The sequence below is a fragment of the Camelus dromedarius genome, chromosome 17 (assembly GCF_036321535.1).
Source record: "Camelus dromedarius isolate mCamDro1 chromosome 17, mCamDro1.pat, whole genome shotgun sequence".
In the NCBI taxonomy this organism is placed as follows: domain Eukaryota; kingdom Metazoa; phylum Chordata; class Mammalia; order Artiodactyla; family Camelidae; genus Camelus; species Camelus dromedarius.
Window position 1 is genome coordinate 15,779,878 of NC_087452.1, and position 16,488 is coordinate 15,796,365.

At 43.7% G+C, this 16,488-nt stretch overlaps 1 protein-coding gene across 1 annotated transcript in view; it reads left to right on the forward strand.

Annotated features, from left to right (window-relative positions):
* The window catches only part of RYBP (RING1 and YY1 binding protein), a 70,665-nt gene extending 61,014 nt beyond the window's left edge, over window positions 1-9,651 (forward strand). Inside the window, exons 3-5 of the mRNA XM_031471157.2 lie at window positions 5,527-5,703; window positions 5,798-5,896; window positions 6,362-9,651. Coding sequence (XP_031327017.2) covers window positions 5,527-5,703; window positions 5,798-5,896; window positions 6,362-6,614 — 529 coding nt within the window. The 3' untranslated portion in view covers window positions 6,615-9,651. The remainder of the gene's footprint in view (window positions 1-5,526; window positions 5,704-5,797; window positions 5,897-6,361) is intronic.
* Window positions 9,652-16,488: the final 6,837 nt, after the last annotated feature.

The window sequence follows — 16,488 nt, forward strand, 5'->3', positions numbered from 1 at the left end:
GGGACTAACAGCTGGTACAACAGGGGCTTAAGTTTCCTGCTTCAGGGAAGAACTTGATTGGAGCTGTTGTGTGGTTTTGTCTTCTCGTAACTGAACGCATAAATATTTGTCCAGCGGTCTGTTAAGATAACCAGTCCTTTAAAATAGTGGCAAAGAAGACACCTAGAAACTCTCTGGGAATTTACTGAACCAGATTATCTGCCATATTTATTTCCTCATCTGTCATTCTTCATTGGGCTGGATTGAATCCCATTGGTGATTCTTAGTAATAACTGCATCAAATAGGAAAAGGTGCAGATAATTTTATGAGATTAAAATCACTTATTGCAAAGCTCTCAACCTAGCATACCAGACTTATAGTCTAGAGAGTCTGATTCTCTAGGGTCTAGTTGTAAATCCTCTTTTTTCAAACTGGGAATATTAGTGGCTGTCTAACATACCCTTTAGAATTGCTGAGGATAAAGTGAGGCAATAAATTAAAATATAAGTTTAGGGGGAAGGGAAAGAGCTCTAGAGGGAGCTTAGTTACTTCATACCTGTTCTATCTGTGCATTTCTAGATTAAAAAAAAGTCTTAAATCACCTTTAAAGATCTCATGGTCGTTGGTGTTGGAGCTAGAATCCTGACTTCTGTGTTCTCACAGCATTTCTCCTCTGCTTTATTTTTGGTATTTAAAAAATACATAGTGAATCAGGAGTGGGGAGGTAAAATGAACAGAAGACAGGTTGTTCTTGTAGGGCCTTTTTTTCTGTACCCATCACCAAAGCTGGAAGCCATCAAGGTGTGGTTGACAATGTTGGGATGGACAAACTCTGATGCTGGTGACACTGCCTTAGAGGGAACTACAGGCATTACCTGATTTAAAAATGAAATATATTCTACAAGTGTATTTGCAGTTTAATTGTTTCAACTTAATACATTATTGTATGCAGACCAGTGCAGATGAAGATCAGATTTACTCACATCATTATGGTTTTAACAAGGTACTTTTGCAAAGAAAAAAAAGTGCAGTTTATAAAGCATTTGTACACATTTGGCCTGTGCAGTTCTCTGAGGTTGGATCAATTATTCCTATTTCATCTTCAAAGTACTTCAGTCGGTAGATGTTATCGAATATTAGCTGTGCAGAGTACTTTGCTACATTCCCAGCTCGGGGAGGGTGTTTCGAGGGCATCAGTAGTACAGAAATTCCGTCATTGTTAGATGGGGGTAAGGCCGACCCAGTGCATGTGTGCAGGATGAACTTTTGAGCATAGAGACAGGAAAATAGGTCCTGTGGAGAAGTCTTCTAATTGATGTGATCTTTCATAAAGAATCCTGGGCTCCTAATAGAGTAAGCTAAGTGGAAAAGCATTCTCAGAGTGGTTAAATCCTTGAAGTTGCTAATTCTTCAGTTAACAGATTGCCAAGGCAAGGAATTGATTGGGGGGAATGGAAATGGAAAGGCAGTGTCCAAAGAACTCAAGTTGACTTGGTGAAGACATTTTGTAAGTTGCAAAGTACTCTTTTTTTTTTTTTTAATGGGTGAGTTGATTGTCTGATTGCAGAGTCTTCCGAGTATTCTAACTAAAAGTGGAATTCTGCAAGTGGGCAAAATGCACAAATGATAGTTCAAGAAAAGCTGGACATAATCAAGGAAAAGAAATGATTTATTATTGTTCTTTGTTGCCTGAACAACAGGAAGATGCTTTTGTCTCATTGCTCATTGTGGGAGCTAAGATGTAAAGCAGCACGTGAGAAATGATCTCAGAGCCCACATTGTGCTGAGCACACAGTGGAATAGGACAGGGTTTGCCCGTGTCCCCACAGTGCCCCTTGTGCATGTGTCAGAGCAGTCCAGGAAGATAGCTTGTTTCTTGCTTTCTATGTTCATGCATGCTTGAACTCTGAAATTTTTCCTTGTCAGAAATTAACAATGTCCGTAGATAAAGATTTGCTTCATGTTATAGAATCAGCTCTTCTCTGAAATATTAGCTGTTTAAATGCAAATAGATAGACAAGATTTCCTGATGTCTGATTTTGAAGTTTGACAGCAGATTTTCATTTTTAAACTCTATTGAAATGGCAACAATAAGCTTATAAAATAATTTTAAGTTTTTTTAATTAAAAAATACAGTTTTGAAGAAGAAAACAGAAAAAAAAAATTTGTTGGTTGCCAAACATACTCATAAAGGAATCCAGGCGCCCTGTTGTATACTGTAGCATTTCTGGTCCAGTGGGGCTTTTTGTTTGTTTTTGTTGGTGGTGGTTGATTGGCGTCAATTTGAGGCTTAGGCACCAAAACCTATAAGCCGTGTGCTTTGATCTAATACTTCCACTGTATTGTGAAGGCTCTTAATTACCTACTTAAGATATATTATTTGAGAAATTTTATAATTTTGTAGAGCCCAGACTCTCAACTCTGTGGAAGGATTGACTTCCTGCAGTATGTTGCCAGTTCTGCCCATTAAAGGAGCAGTTCACAGTGTGTTGTGACACTTAGGACTTCATTAAGTAATGTAAATCTGTGGGAAGTAACTATTTCTCACTGATCAGCAGTGTTAAATACCATGATAAGGGTTCATTCCTTTCAGGAAATGTTGCATAGGCGTTGGAAAACATTCCTGCCAGCTCCTCTCCTCCTGCCCTTGTCTCTTCTCTTAAGGACAGCCAAGTAGGCCTTTTCTTGCCGGGGGGCGGGGGGGGTGCTCGTGTGCATGGTGGGATTCTCTGCCAGATGTCTAAGGGACTGTAGCCTGAGTTGACCTGGGTCTTTCATCCCTAGTATCCCGTGCCTGAGTCACATCACCCTCCCTACCCACTGCACACATCGCACACGCACACGCACACACACACGGTGGGGAAACTGATTTGAGGTTACGTAAAAGGTGTCTGTAAAAAGTTCCAATAGATCTGGGTTAAAAATCCCAGCTTAGCCCCTTACTGTGAACCTTAGACAGGTTTCTTAATCTTTCTGCTTTCAATCATCTCAGTTTGAAAAGTGAAGACAACAATGCCTGCTCTCAAGGATGTGTGCTGAATTTAGCTTCTTAGCGTGCCCGTCCTGTGATGGCTGTGAGACGGTTCTGCCTCTGCTGCTTCGGGGGCAGGTTGGACGGTCTTGCCTGGGGAGCCCAGCAGGGCGGGGGCCGGGCGGGAGTAGGGTGCGTGTGGCCCTCCTTTCACAGGAGATCAGAGAGCGTTGACCTGGAAATAAGGAGGGGACGGATGACAAGGGCGGCCAGGGCAGTTCCGACAGTGTGGCACCTTTACTTCCTCTTAGAAGGAGTAGAACGTGTTAGAATGGCTGCTGCCGCCTTTGTTAGAACCTGTGTGAATTCAAGGTTACCTTTCACAGGAGGGCGTGTGTGTGTGTGTCTGTCTGCCTGTCTGTCACCGGGACTTAGAGTACCCTCCCCCGTTTCACTAGGGGCACTTCACATCTGCTTGAATCCGTTGCTCAATGGCAAGCGAGGCCGCTTGCGGTCCAGGCTGAGGTGTTGGTACCTGTGACTGGGTTTCATGCTGCGCCACCCATGACCAAGGCCTGTGTTTGCTGCCGGCCGACAGGAAACTTGGCCCTTGGTTTGCTCCTTTGTTGGTAGGTTTTCTGTCAAAGCCACACTCGCACGGAACCGGCACTGGAACCCTCAGAACAGGCCCAGTGGCTTGCACGCGCGGGCTCGCCTTGATGACGTCATAGGCGTCTGTCCCCGCCTTGTCCTGTATCCTCTTTTCAGCCACATCACACCCCCTCCTAAGAGGTGCTCCAGTACGTGCTTAACTTAGGCTCAGTGTGTCATGTAACTAGCAACTCTCTTTGTTGGTTTTCTTGCACAAAAATTGCAGAATTCTTTGAAAAAGAAACTTGGTTTGGTTTGGTTTTTCATAGGTTGGTTTTTGTTTTGGTTTTTTCCATTTCTGTTCCTCTGCCTCTGGCGCTCTCATTGATGAGCCAGACCTAGTCCGTCTGGTTATTTTTCTCTGGCCAGTGCTCCACTGAGGGGAGTGAGGGGGGGCTGTAGGATCTGAAGGGGATCCTTACGTAACGGCGGGCAGTTACTTCACCTCATTAGTGACCCACTTGGATATTTATTTCCTACGTTGTGCTTCGAGAGCTTATATTGTAAATGTCAACCTAGATGGAAACGTCTTTGAAAATTAATAGTGTATAGGGATGGGCATAGGCTTTCCTTTCTCCCTTTTTCATTTGGGTCTGAATGGTAATGCATTGAGAGAGGCTGTTGGCACCACTTACTATTCGTAAACAGTAGTGTTAAGAGCCAGTGTCAGTTGGAGATTGGTGCGGACAGAATGGTTGATGGCACAATGAATGTATCACTTGTCTAAGTTTTTTTTATAGTGACTTTCAATCTTCACCCCCTTGGGAGCTACTATGAACCAGTTACCTTCTATTTATTGCTCTATATATGTTGTGCATGCCAGTCACAGAACTGCAGGGGAGCAGATCAAGTCAGAATAATTAGATTGAGGAGTGAATGTCACACTTTTAATTTCATTCTCTTTTCAAGGGATTACCAGTGTCTATTTAATAAAATGAGATTAACCCTCTGCAGCAGAAGTATTTGAAAGCTGTCAGTCAGTATAATCTTGACAGCTGAAAATAAGTGTTGCTCTAACCACTGTTAAATGTTTTATTGGCTGAAATTCTTGACTGCACAGGGTTGTGTGTGTGTGAGTACAGGTGTATACATCATCAGCGGTAGATGTACAGAGAGTTGATATTAAACAAAAGGTTTATGGACTTAACCATACTACCTAGAAATAATATAGAAATAACACCATATAATTTAGCCTTTTTTTGAAATATAGTTGATTTATAATACTGTGTTAGTCTCAGGTGTATAGCAAAGTGATTCAGTTATATTTTTTTCAGATTACTTTCCTTTATAGATTATTACAAGATACTGACTATTTTTCTCTATGTCATATAGTAAATCCTTGTTGCTTACCTATTTATACATAGAGTGTGTTATCTGTTAATCCCATGTTCCTAATTTACCACCACCTTCCCTTTCCCCTTTGGTAACCATAAATTTGTCTTCTGTATCTGTGAGTCTCTCGTTTTATAAATAGATTAATCTGTACTGGGTTTGTTTGTTTTAGATTCCACATATAAGTGACAGTATTTGTCTTTCTCTAACTTCACTTAGTGTGCTGTTCTCTAGGTCAGTCCATGTTGCTGCAAGTGACAATAGTTCATTCCTTTTTATGGCTAAGTAGTAGTCCATTGTATAAACATACCACAACTTATTTATCCAGTCATCTGTCAATGATTGTTTCCATGCCTTGGCTGTTGTATATAGTGCTGCTGTGAACATTGAAGAACATGTATCTTTTCAAATTAGACTTTTCGTCTTTCTAGATATGTGCCCAGGCGTGAGATCGCTGGATCATACATATAATTTACTTTTGAGTTGCCAGATACTAGTAATAAAATACTTAAGAAATTATGAGACCAAAATGTTAAAAACTGAAGGAATTAGTAAAGCAAATGATGACGCTTTTTTTCCTTGAATGTTTCAGAAAACCCCGGATCAACTCCCAGCTGGTGGCACAGCAAGTGGCACAGCAGTACGCCACCCCCCCGCCCCCGAAGAAGGAGAAGAAGGAGAAGGTGGAGAAGCAAGACAAAGAGAAGCCGGAGAAAGACAAGGAGATTAGTCCTAGTGTTACCAAGAAGAACACCAACAAGAAAACAAAGTAAGACCCTGGGTAACTCAGCACAGTACTATATTATTTTGCAGGTGAATCAGAAATGTCATTGAAATACCTCTTTTTGTATCTCCCCTTTCAGACCAAAGTCTGATATTCTGAAAGATCCTCCTAGTGAAGCAAACAGTATACAGTCTGCAAATGCTACAACAAAGACCAGTGAAACGAATCACACCTCAAGGTATTTGAAACTGGAATGAAGTGCCACGCTGCTGCCCTGATTCACCTGGTCATAGGCAGGCAGGAGCCTGGGCTGGTTTTGTGCCTGTGGGTTTATAGGCTGAGAAGGGGTGGGGTGAAGAGAAGGGTGTGGGACTGTTAACTTGCAAAATACATGCACATGTACACGAGCTGCTTTTATATCGCTGTGGCCAAAACAGGGGAAAGAGAAATTGATCATAATTTTGCAGTGGTCCAAAGCTTTGCTAACTGATGGTGGCTTCTATTCTTGCTAAGCTTAGTCAGCAGATTTGATAGTAAGGGTTGATACGTGTGCTGTTAGTGTAGGTTCATTGCCACGGTGTTATGAAGTGTGTGTATGTGTGTGTGTGTGTGTGAGAGAGAGAGAGAGAGAGATGTTTGGCCAGGAATCCTTTCTAATCCGTAGCTTATTGAACAGACTGTCCCCCTGTGGTGTCCCTTTCAGGCCCCGGCTGAAAAATGTGGACAGGAGCACTGCACAGCAGTTGGCAGTAACTGTGGGCAACGTCACCGTCATTATCACAGACTTTAAGGAAAAGACTCGCTCCTCCTCGACGTCCTCATCCACAGTGACCTCCAGTGCAGGGTCAGAACAGCAGAACCAGAGCAGCTCAGGCTCAGAGAGCACAGACAAGGGCTCCTCCCGTTCCTCCACGCCAAAGGGCGACATGTCAGCAGTGAATGATGAATCTTTCTGAAATTGCACATGGAATTGTGAAAACTATGAATCAGGGTATGAAATTCACATCCTCCACCTGCCCATGCCGCTTGCATCCCTGGAGAATCTTCTGTGGACATCGACCTCTTAGTGATGCTGCCAGGATGATTTCTGCTTGCCATGGGCATCTGGCCACCAAGGAATTTCGCACCCTGACGATTACTCTTGACACTTTTATGTATTCCATTGTTTTATATGATTTTCCTAACAATCATTTATAATTGGATGTGCTCCTGAATCTACTTTTTATAAAAAAAAAATCTGCTGTGCACAATTTTCCATGTACATTACAACTGGTTTTTTGTTTTTGTTTTGTTGGGGAGGGGGCGGGCTGGGAGGGGGAGGGAACTTTTATTTATTGTGTTCACAGACTCCATCCTTTCAGCATATCCTTTTAAGTTTAGTTCTTTCTTCCAGTTATACTATGTACTATCAGTTTTGATATAACTATATATATATATAAATATAAAATTATATATAAAGGGTTATTTGAAACCAATCCATGGCAACGCTGGTGCTTGATACACTGTGAAGTGAATACAACATTGAACAGTCACAGATCTGGGACAGTCCCTTCTATGAAAGTGCTGAAATTAAATTAAAATCAGTCTTATGTGAAGTATGTTCCAGCCCACATGGGAACTTGACTCTCATCTGTCTAAAGAGTACTGGACGATAGAAAAATATATATTTTTTAAGCAATGTGAGCTCACATTTAAAGACTGCTCCAGATAGCCTGCATTTGCGGTGGAATAACTGACAAATCACAAGCGGTTTAGTTGGGAGGGCTTTGATCGTTCAGAAGTAACTAAACTAGCTCCAGAATGCCAAGTATTCATGTAAATTACGGTTACATGTTAACATTGCTGTTCTCACATAAGCACTCATGAAAATACGGTATTCTGTAACTCGAATTCCATCCATTTTCCAGACCTCTCCTCATGTCTGAGGTAAATCTGTAAAGTGTCTCTTAGTTTTAGGATTAAAACCGTCGAAACTATTTTTGGTCCATCCAAGAAGCAAACCCCTGTGTCCACTTTGCACGTAACATCGCAGCGGTGGTTTGTGTGATCGTTTGAGATTTGTTTGCCTCATGTCTCCTCGTTTCCCTTACCCTACCAACTCAGTCGCAAAATGTCTTTCTCTTAAAATCTAGCCTTGTTTGTTTGACTGCACAAAGGTTATCAACCACACAGCCAGTCCCAACATGGAGCTTGTCAGTGTCTGGAGACATTTCCCAAGTCCCCGCTGTGGGAAGGACCTCAGTGGTGAGCGGTTGAAGCGCTGGCAGCCAGGGCTGCAGGGGAAGCTCCTGCTTCCTGAGAATGTGTGATCTCTTTCTCCCTCGACATAAAGACAGCTTGAGTCAACTCTTAAAAAAAAAACAAAACAAAACTTTTTTTCACTTTTTTTTTTTAAACTGTCTTGCAAAAACAATTAAAAAAAAACAGGAAAAAGAAAAGGACCACTGATACGAATCCACCCCTCCTCATTTTTGAAATGTTTTATTTTGTCTTACTTTGTTTGGTTTAGGGTCTGTTGTGTTTGACTTTTACATTCATTCGCTGAATTCATAGACGTTAGAGTCATTTCAAGCATGGGAACTTGATGTCACCTTCCTTTATCTGACCATACTGTCTAGGGACTTTCTCGGGAGGGCGGCAGGTTGGTAATGAAACACCACATTTTGGTGTGAAAAACCTGGTTTGCTTAAGAATAGAAGTAACTTCTGTCTGTGGAGGCAACGAGTAAAAAGAACAATTAACAGCTTGATTTGAGTAGCCAACAGGAAAGGCTCCTTTCACATTTACATTAAAACTATTCTGTAGTCACTAATGTACCATCATTTAAATTCTGTTCTCAAAGGTGTAGATGATAAAGCAGTGCCATTTGTTGCTGTGGTCCTACTCTCAAATGCACAGACAATGTTCCCCCCTTTTAAAAATACCGCTTGTATCTGGGATGCAAGCTGTGCTTACCTTTTTAAATACATTTTTAAAGTATTTATTAATGAACCAAAGGAAATCAGATGCTTTCTGTAAGCATCAGGCTATATAATACATAGTGATTTGACTATGACTTTTAAATCCACATTTTAATATTAGTGGGGTATTGCAAAGACATTCCTTCTAAAGTTTTAATATTCCTTTTATTAAGGGTCTCAGGGAGGGTAAATTAGTCAGCCATATTTATTTTCCAGAGATGTAAGGAATTGCTAAGTTTTTTAATTAACTTTTTAAAAAAAAAACTTAAAATGCCACCAAACTCATGGGTTGCACTGCTTTTGGAACCAATAAGTGTTGGTATGCACTTTGTTCAGAAACACTGTGTACTTTTTCAAAATTAGTTTCATGTAAAGTGATTGGACCCCTAGATTAGTGGAAAAAGCTGATTAACCAGCTACTCATAGGCTGCTAATTAATTCATTGCCAGTGTCTTGGTTTTTCAGTTTTGCCTCCATGATAAATTCAAGAATAAATTAAAGGTTGGGGAAGGGTGAAGGAAGGGAGGATTGCTTTAGAACAGGTGAGATGACGAAATTGCCATTTTGCTAGAAACTGCAGCTCACAGTGGGACTTCTCAGCAATCGGATGGTATTGGGCCCGTTTTTCAGCTGCTGTTGTGAATTCTTTTACGGTAGGTGATAGGGACTTAAGGCTTAATTTCTGAAATTGATGACATCCCTCAGGCATGTATTCTGGAAATGGAATTCCTGTAACTCCTGCGTTTGCAGTTTGCCCTGCAATTAGTAGGCAGCGCGTAAAACACTAGTGTAGATGATAAAGGTGTACGTTAAAAGAGGACCAGAAATACTTGGTATTCGGCGGCACAGTAAGCAGGTTATGAAAACAAAACAAAAAAAAAAGCACAGTGTTAACACTTGCAAGTTTCCATTTGTTTTAATACCACAGGATCTTTTCGATCTTTCACACTCGTGCGTGCGCACACACAGAGCTTAACTGACCTGCCCTGCTTGAGTCATGCAGTTGGGAAAGGGAAAAAAAAAAAAAAGGAAAGAGATCTTGACACCCAGAAAATATTTTAAGCAAAATCTTTCAGTTTCAATTTGGATAGTTAAAAACATTGGCAGAAGCTTCTGTGAGTTTAGTTCCACTAAGATGTTTCATCTGCCTTATCAAGACCATTCTCAGTCTACTTTTTTAAGCTACCGTATCTTAAATTATTGAAAATTTATTAATTGCTGAATATATAATAACCTTTGCTTGTATGTAACCGAAAATGGTTTAAGAGCCAACATTTAGAGTATGACAATGGAGCTGAACAGTTTTTAATGCGCAAGCAGTTCTGTTCTTGTGTATGACTTGTAACCTTAATTTACTGTGTAAAGATGGTTACATTATTTCCTTAGCTTTGTTTGTTGGAGACAAATAGAGAATGCTTGTTAAGTATGTCAAAACATAATCTTGTGAATTTTTGTTAATGTATTATACGAGCTATATTTTTCATTTGCCCAGAAAGACAGCTTGTATAACGCTTTTGGAAGTTTCTGCTCTGTAACGTCTTTAGAGCTGACAGTCTGTTAGGTTTGTTTTTTTCTTCATGCTAAAGTGTCAGTTTGGTGGTTTTGTGAACTGGTCAGAGATTCACAGGTCTTAAATGTTTTGGGGAAATTTATATTGGACACTGCTCTTTGTCTAGCAAATAAAAGATGTTAATATATTCCTGTTACTGGCATGTGCACGACTATGTTATTAGAAGCCACTTTATCATTTCCCTGCTTTAAATAGAAATGTCTATTTATGAATTCTGCTTGTAGTTTTTTCACAAATAAAATAGTAAAATTTACATTGAAATCTCTATTTTTGTGTGTCTAGATTTTAACCCAGAGGAAAACAGTTACTTTTTACACTCAGATTTTTTTTTTTTTTAGCTTGTGTAGTATTTCCAGTGGAATAGGAGGTGAAAAACTTGAATTTTCAAGATGTTGAAGTTGATTTGGGCGTCTTAAGTCCATGGCTCAGAGATGCAGCAGAAAATATAATTGAACAAGGGAATAACTGAATATTGGAAGAAAACGAGCCGGTGTCTCTAGGCGGAACCTTTGAGATAGGTTGCTTAAGGACATGGAGACGATGGCTAACTATGGTTAATTCAGTGTATGACCGAAAACCCTCAAAAGAACTGGGTTTTGGCCATCCCAGTTAGATCAGTTGTGACTCTGAGGTAAAGGAGGTGCACTGTTTAACCTAAAAGCCACACAAACAAAACCAGCTTACTGCCCTGCGCTAGGGAGACTGCTGCCGAGACAGTCAACGTGATCTTCCAGAGATGCGGCAACCGTAAGAATATGGAAACCACTTAAAACACTTGGAGGGTCCATCCCTGATGACTGTTCTTTATCCTGGGTCTGCACTTGAACGAGCACTGAGAGGAAGGGTACATGTGCTGCAGGACCCTGATTTGAAAACGAGTGTGTCCTGGTAAAAGAAAACAGCAAATTCTATTCTTTTTTGTCCTTGTTTTCAGTATTGAGTCACAATCCAAATCTGGTTCCTCAGGAGTCTTGGAAAGGATTTGGCTGTTGAAGGGCAGGGACCAGATGGTGTCTCTGATGTTTCCAGGGCCCTCAGATAGGCCATCGGCTGTACCCCCACCTCTCAGCTTTCTTTGGCACCCGAGGGGTCCTTGGTGAGGGTCCCCACCGCTGATGGCACTGGTACCGCATTTTGAGGAGGATGGAGGCTGCCTCATACACTGATTGGAGGGGTACAGCAAGAGATTGGTCCTTAAAACAATGAAAGTGGAAAGATGTCTTTTAGGAAGAGTTGATTCCTTCCAGTTGTGAAGATGAGAAGGGAGGTGAAGGAGCCTTCCCTCAAGTCTTTAGCTAAACCTCGCACTTTCAGACCCTGACTGAGGAATACCGTGGCCAGGGTGTGACAGCATCGTGGTAAGAAGCTCTTGCTGAATTGATCTCGGTAAAGGTAGTATGCTGTCTTAAGCTGGAAAGTGCCCAGGCTGAGCTCTGCTTTCCTAGTCCTGAGACATGGAAGCCAGCCAGCCCCTGGGGCAGCGAGGAGAAGACGCGGCTGCCAGGGAGGCTCCTGGTCTCTTCCATCCCTGACCTCCCAGCAGTTCTCAAGATCATCTCTGAAGCCTTCAAATCACAGCAAGGAAAGCTCCAGAGCCATCCTTGTGTTAGGATTAAAAACTCTCGATCAAGGTCTTGTTTGCCAGTCCTCACGAGAAACCAGGTTCTAACCTGGCTGCCCTTAATGGTGTTTGTCAGGAAAGGACCATCTTCTTCTCGGCAGCCTGGCCTCTGTTAAGCAAGGCAGAAACGGACCACTGAATGCTGCAGGGAAGGCTCTGATTTGTCCAGAAATGATCATAGGCCATGTCTGGAAAGATGGGGAGGGAGCTCAGGCCTGGGGAGACCCTGGAGTGAAGGGAATCCAGATGTGTTCTGCCTGATCAACCTGCCTTCTTTCCAGGCATCTAACTGCAAGGCTGGAGAGGAGGCTTGCTGTAAGGTATCCAGTGACTGGACGATTCTGTGGTCCCAGTTACACATCTGGTGCTGTCCTTTCCCAAAAACAGCTGTTAGGGATGAGAGTGTGGAGAGAAAGGCACAGGCTCACTCCTCCAGGTGCTTTTGACCTGGACCAGGCAAATAAGAGCCTAGAGCTCGCGCCGGGCATCACCCAGGGCTCTCGACGTACCTTTTTTAAGCTGAATTCAGACTCGGAAACCTCAACACAGCTCTCCAGGTATCCTGACCCCACATTCCTGTGAGGTGAAACTCATTTGCCCTTCCTGCCCTGGACCAAACCCACCCAAAGCAACTGGGGAACCCTGCAAGGCAGTTTTTAATCAACTCTTCAATTGTGGAGCACTTCCTGGAGCCATGGGACATCTGAGCAAAGGTGGGCTGAGAGGCTTGGAGGAATCGGGAAAGAAGAGAACTAAATACCCGACACCAGCTCTCCAAAAGACTCAGGAGCAGATGGGACGGCCCATGCTGAGCACTGTCACTTTAAATGCCAGACCCACCAGCCTGCCAGCCACGATGGGTGTCACCTTGTAGGCCAGACCAGGACCTGCTCAGGCTGTCACACCAGTTCCACTGACCTCGGGGACAAATAACAGGACAGAACACCAAACGGATGTGACTCCTGGAAACAACAGGATGCACCTTTGGAGCCAGAGCTGGGTGACTCTCACCTCCACCTGGCTGGGCGACCTTGGGCAAGTCGCCTCCCTGGGTTCATTGTCCTCATCTCTGAAACAAACATCTTCTGCCTTGTTCTCTGCTCCACGGGGTCATGGGCCAGCGGCTCAGAGGTTGCTGATAATGGAGAGCAAAACTTTTCCGGAACACTCATTCTAATGCTTCACTGATGTCAACACCCGGAGTGAATGAGAAGGATTTGTTTTGTTTTGTGATTGTCTTATCTTGTTCTTAAATATTTATTTATCTATTTTTGTAGCTTTTTTTTTTCCTTTCTTGGCCCAGAGGGAGGAGCAACTGGTTGAAGGCCATGTGTAAATAAATCAAGTCAGGTGGCATTCTTGACAATGGCTTTGAACTTCTGTGTCTATAAACAGTGTTACAATAAATACGGTTTTCATCATTAAAAGTTTGATTTTTTTTAAATGATGTTCACTGCCCTCTTATTATCAAAAAAGAAAAAGTTGAGAGGTTATGAGAGAATTAGAGAGCCGTGTTGTACCTGGGGTCACCATGCAGTAGGAGCTTAACAAGTGTCCCTTGCTAGGCTGCACACACACACACACACACTTACACACATGCGCATGTATGTACACATAGACGCTCTTAATTGAGAATAGGACTTTCCATTCATGTGTAAACGTCACAAGTTCCTAGCACAGGGAGGTTTCAGCTACAAACCACTAGATCAGCCACACATACTCTCGTGGAGTGTGAATTCTAGATAAGAACCGTTTTGTCAGCCTGAGTAGTTCAGCCTTCACAGCGGCCCCAGAACGTGGGGAGCTCCATGTATGGGAGAGGCAGATAGATATATTTAACTGTATTCTTTGCCTCTTCTCATTTAAAGGAATTTATACCCGTCTGGAGAAGTCTACAGTAGAGTTATCTCATTGCCTAGAATCATTAACAACTTGCCAGAGTGGAAAATGTGTGAATTTGCGGCGTTCACCTCCAGGCAAGACCCTCCAATAAATTACACCATAAAGTTTCCAGCGACTCCTGCTTGAAAGATCATCCTGATGGTGCAGACGAAGGCAGCAGACAAATGGGCTAATACAAGGGAGGATCGCAGCATCTCCCATTCATCGTGCTATTCGTGGTGGACACGCGTGGACCAGCTCACCTGTGAGGCCAGGAAGAGATGGGGACCACTTTGGGGGGCTGCTGAGCAGAGGCAGGGCTGCCAGCACCTAGCCGGGCTCACCCCTCTTCTGGAGAACTGGATGAACTGGGAATAGAGACCCATGTGACTGGGAGGTGGTGGGAATGACAGTTCACTCTAGAACCTTGCTTATGTCCCCAGCCTTAGGACAGTTCCTGTTTCATTCTGACTCTGTAAACCTGCTCTACTCAACATAAACGGGCACCATCCTAGCAAAATGTATTTGAGTAGCAAGAACAGCAGCCTTCACTGGTACTGTTTTTAGCGCCTTACGTGTATTATCTCCTGTCATCCTTGCAGGAACACTTGATTACGGCTGAGGTGGGGAAACTACAGCTCCCAGGGCCATCTCCTTCTCCTCTGCCTGTTTTTGTACAGCCCAGGAGGTAAGAATGGTTTTTTAAGAATAGTATTTGTGACATGCAAAAATTAGATGAAATTCGAATTTCAGTGTCTGTCAGTAAAGCTTTATCAGGCAACAGTGGAGTGGGGTCATCGCGACAGCGACCATGCAGCCCACAGAGCCTGAAATATTGATTATCTGTCCACCTATAGAAAAAGTGTGCTGACCCCTGGAATACACACCTGTCTGTCGCTTTCTCTGAGGTGAGCACTGTCATAGTCCTCAGTGTCTAGAACAGTTACTGGTGGGGTCAGCCTCGATAAATGGTTGTGGAATGAAGGAATCACTGCCTGTCTGATTTATGAATGAGGAAACTTGAGCACAGAGAGGTTGAGGAACTTGCCCAAGGTCACCCAGCTAGTGAGAGGCAGAATCAGGATTGAGATCAATGCTGCCGAATCCAGAGTCCTGGCTTTTAGTTTTCTAGAGGCTGAATGGGCATCTATCTCACAAGCATGTTCCTTGGAACACCAGTTAGGCTAGATGCCAAGCTGTGGCCAAGTAAGTTTGGTAACTACTGTTTAACATAGAAGCCCTCTTGGAATTTCACAGTGATCACTAGTATGTCAGAGGCTCCAAGAAGTCCTTCAAGAAATTAACTTTCTCTAATATGTTTTAAACACTTATTTGACCTACCTCCCACCTCCTGATGAAACTCTGGGCAAAACATTTAGTGAAAAGACTTGTCATTAGGGCATACTCAGTACAACTTGCATCTCTGTGACCATGAGAAAATTACTGAGCCTCTCTGAACCTCAGTTTCTTTCTCTGTAAAGTGGTGAGGTGGCCGTAAGGATTTAGTGAGCTGAGGAGTTCCTGGCTCCTGGTAGATGCTCACAAAGTGTTGGTTCCCTGTTCCGCTCTGGGTAACTCAGGTGTCCTGCCTGCCTGTCACTTCCCATCATAAAGACTACATATGGGTCCTTGCACAGTTGCTTTGCAAAGGGATCGCTCATTTCACATTAGGTGCCTGTTGGTTACAGAGTTGGCACCATTCACAGCCTTAACAAGAACCCCCACCACTGAAGAGGGAAGGTTCTAGCACCCTAACTGCAGACAAAAAAAAAAATCCTCCCAGAGCATTTGGGTACCAACAGCATGGCCATGGCAGGGGGCCGGCTCTCCGCCTCATGGGTTTGTCCTCGTCACTTTCTGGAGCAGATTTAACAGTGTGCTCTGGCTGTCAGTCGCACTCTTGAATCTGCTCTCATCTTAGTCACACTCCTGCTTAAGTGAGTCGTTCTTGACTCCCTGGACACCAGAAGCCTTTCTTCCTGACAGCAGGTGAGATGCTGGCAGCCTCTTGACATGACCATCCACTTCAGTGCCTGCGAAAATCCCCACGGCCCCGCGGCCCAGACATCTGAAGATTTTGCTTAATAGAGTCGGCTGTCACCGGAGGGAGGTGTGCCTCCGGTGTGGGAGCCCAGCGTGAGGCCAGCTCTGCCCCAGCCCAGCCGGTGACCCGACCCCCATCACTGCCTGCCTGGGAAAGGCTGGCCCTCCCGGAGGGGGCCGAGGGAGGTGACAGGCCACCTGGCACGCAGGAGGTGCCAAATACATAAGGATCAATGCCAGAAGCACATGGGTGGTGTAATACCACTTCAGTGTGTATTTTAACAATAAAACGCAGGACCTCCAAGAAATTCCAGGTTTTTAGTATCCACCGCTGCTTTGATGAGTGCTTTGTTGAAATGTTTGAGGAAGCCTGCTGTTTTCCAGTCATGCAACTGCATGGAGCCTGGTTTGGGGAGAGGATGGGGAAGGGGTAGATATGTATTTGACAAGGCGTGGGCTCCAGGCCCTGCTACACGCAGTTTCTAGCCTCCAGCCGGCGGCAGACACGGCCTCCCGCCCTCTCTCACATGTGCTGAGCACCTCTTAGAAGGCTGGGACTCAACTACGAGAAAGCCGGCCTGCAGCCCACCTCCATTCTCAGCTCTTCTCTCCCCCAACAGGAAGCCACCCCCCCACCCCAACAAAGCCCAGCACTGACTCTGCTGCTGATTGATGGTTAAAGAACACGGTTCTAGGACAGCGGGTAGCCGATACCCTCGCCCCCTTCCCGCCTCCTCCCTACACGAATTTCAATT